The sequence below is a fragment of the Apaloderma vittatum genome, unplaced genomic scaffold, assembly GCF_000703405.1.
Source record: "Apaloderma vittatum isolate BGI_N311 unplaced genomic scaffold, ASM70340v1 scaffold15722, whole genome shotgun sequence".
NCBI classification, from domain to species: Eukaryota; Metazoa; Chordata; class Aves; order Trogoniformes; family Trogonidae; genus Apaloderma; species Apaloderma vittatum.
In genome coordinates, this window is record NW_009703213.1 from 1 (window position 1) to 828 (window position 828).

The window sequence follows — 828 nt, forward strand, 5'->3', positions numbered from 1 at the left end:
ATGCTTCTCCAGCCCATCCCCACTCACAGCTTCACCAAGACAGGCGACATCTCACTCTAAAAGGCCCTCCAAGGAGAACTTACCTTTGTGTAAGGCTCGCTGATGCCTCCAGAGGTTACAATTTCTGGTGAAGTTTTTCTTGCAGTGGGGGCAGACGAACGACTCCTCTCCTGCATGGATGCTTTGGTGCTTGATGAGGATTGAGAGCGAGATGAAGCTCTTCCCGCATTCCAGGCACTTGAAGGGTTTCTCTCCTCTGTGGGTGCGTTGGTGGTTGATGAGGGCTGAGCGTGAGATGAAAGTTTTCCCACACTCCAGGCACTTGAAGGGCTTCTCTCCTGTGTGGATGCGTTGGTGACGGATCAGGTTGCTCTTCCTTGTGAAGATCTTCTGGCAGTCTCTACAGGGGTACCGGTTCTGTTTGAAGTCACTCTTTGGTTGGGTTCCAGCTGCTCGCTTGTTTTTAGCATACGTCCCTTTGTAAGTGCTTTTGTGAGCTGCTCGCTTGTTTTCAGCATACGACCCTTTGAAAGTGCTTTTGTGAGGTCTTCTCTGAAACAAGTCTTCTCGGCTACCTTGCTCATCATCATCCTCATGTTGAACTTCATGGTCTGTTTCCACCCCGATGTTCTGGGGCTTCTCTCTGACCTCTTTCACCTTTGCTGTGTTCTCTTCCACCTTCTCCCTCACCTTTTCCATGGCTCAGGACTCCTTCTTCTCCCCACTCTTTGGCTCCCGAGCTTTTCGGAGAAAAACAGGCTCATCTGATCTGTGTTAAGAGCAGCCACCTCCACCAGTACCTACCAGTACCGTGCTGCCTAACTCCCG

At 51.0% G+C, this 828-nt stretch overlaps 1 protein-coding gene across 1 annotated transcript; it reads right to left on the reverse strand.

Moving 5' to 3' along the window:
* Positions 1-83: 83 nt before the first annotated feature.
* LOC104270252 (zinc finger and SCAN domain-containing protein 2-like) lies at positions 84-699 on the reverse strand (the record flags this gene model as incomplete). The annotated part of the gene is made up of 1 exon (XM_009864559.1): positions 84-699. A coding segment is annotated over exon 1 (616 nt), but the record flags the coding sequence as incomplete, so codon positions are not given.
* Positions 700-828: the final 129 nt, after the last annotated feature.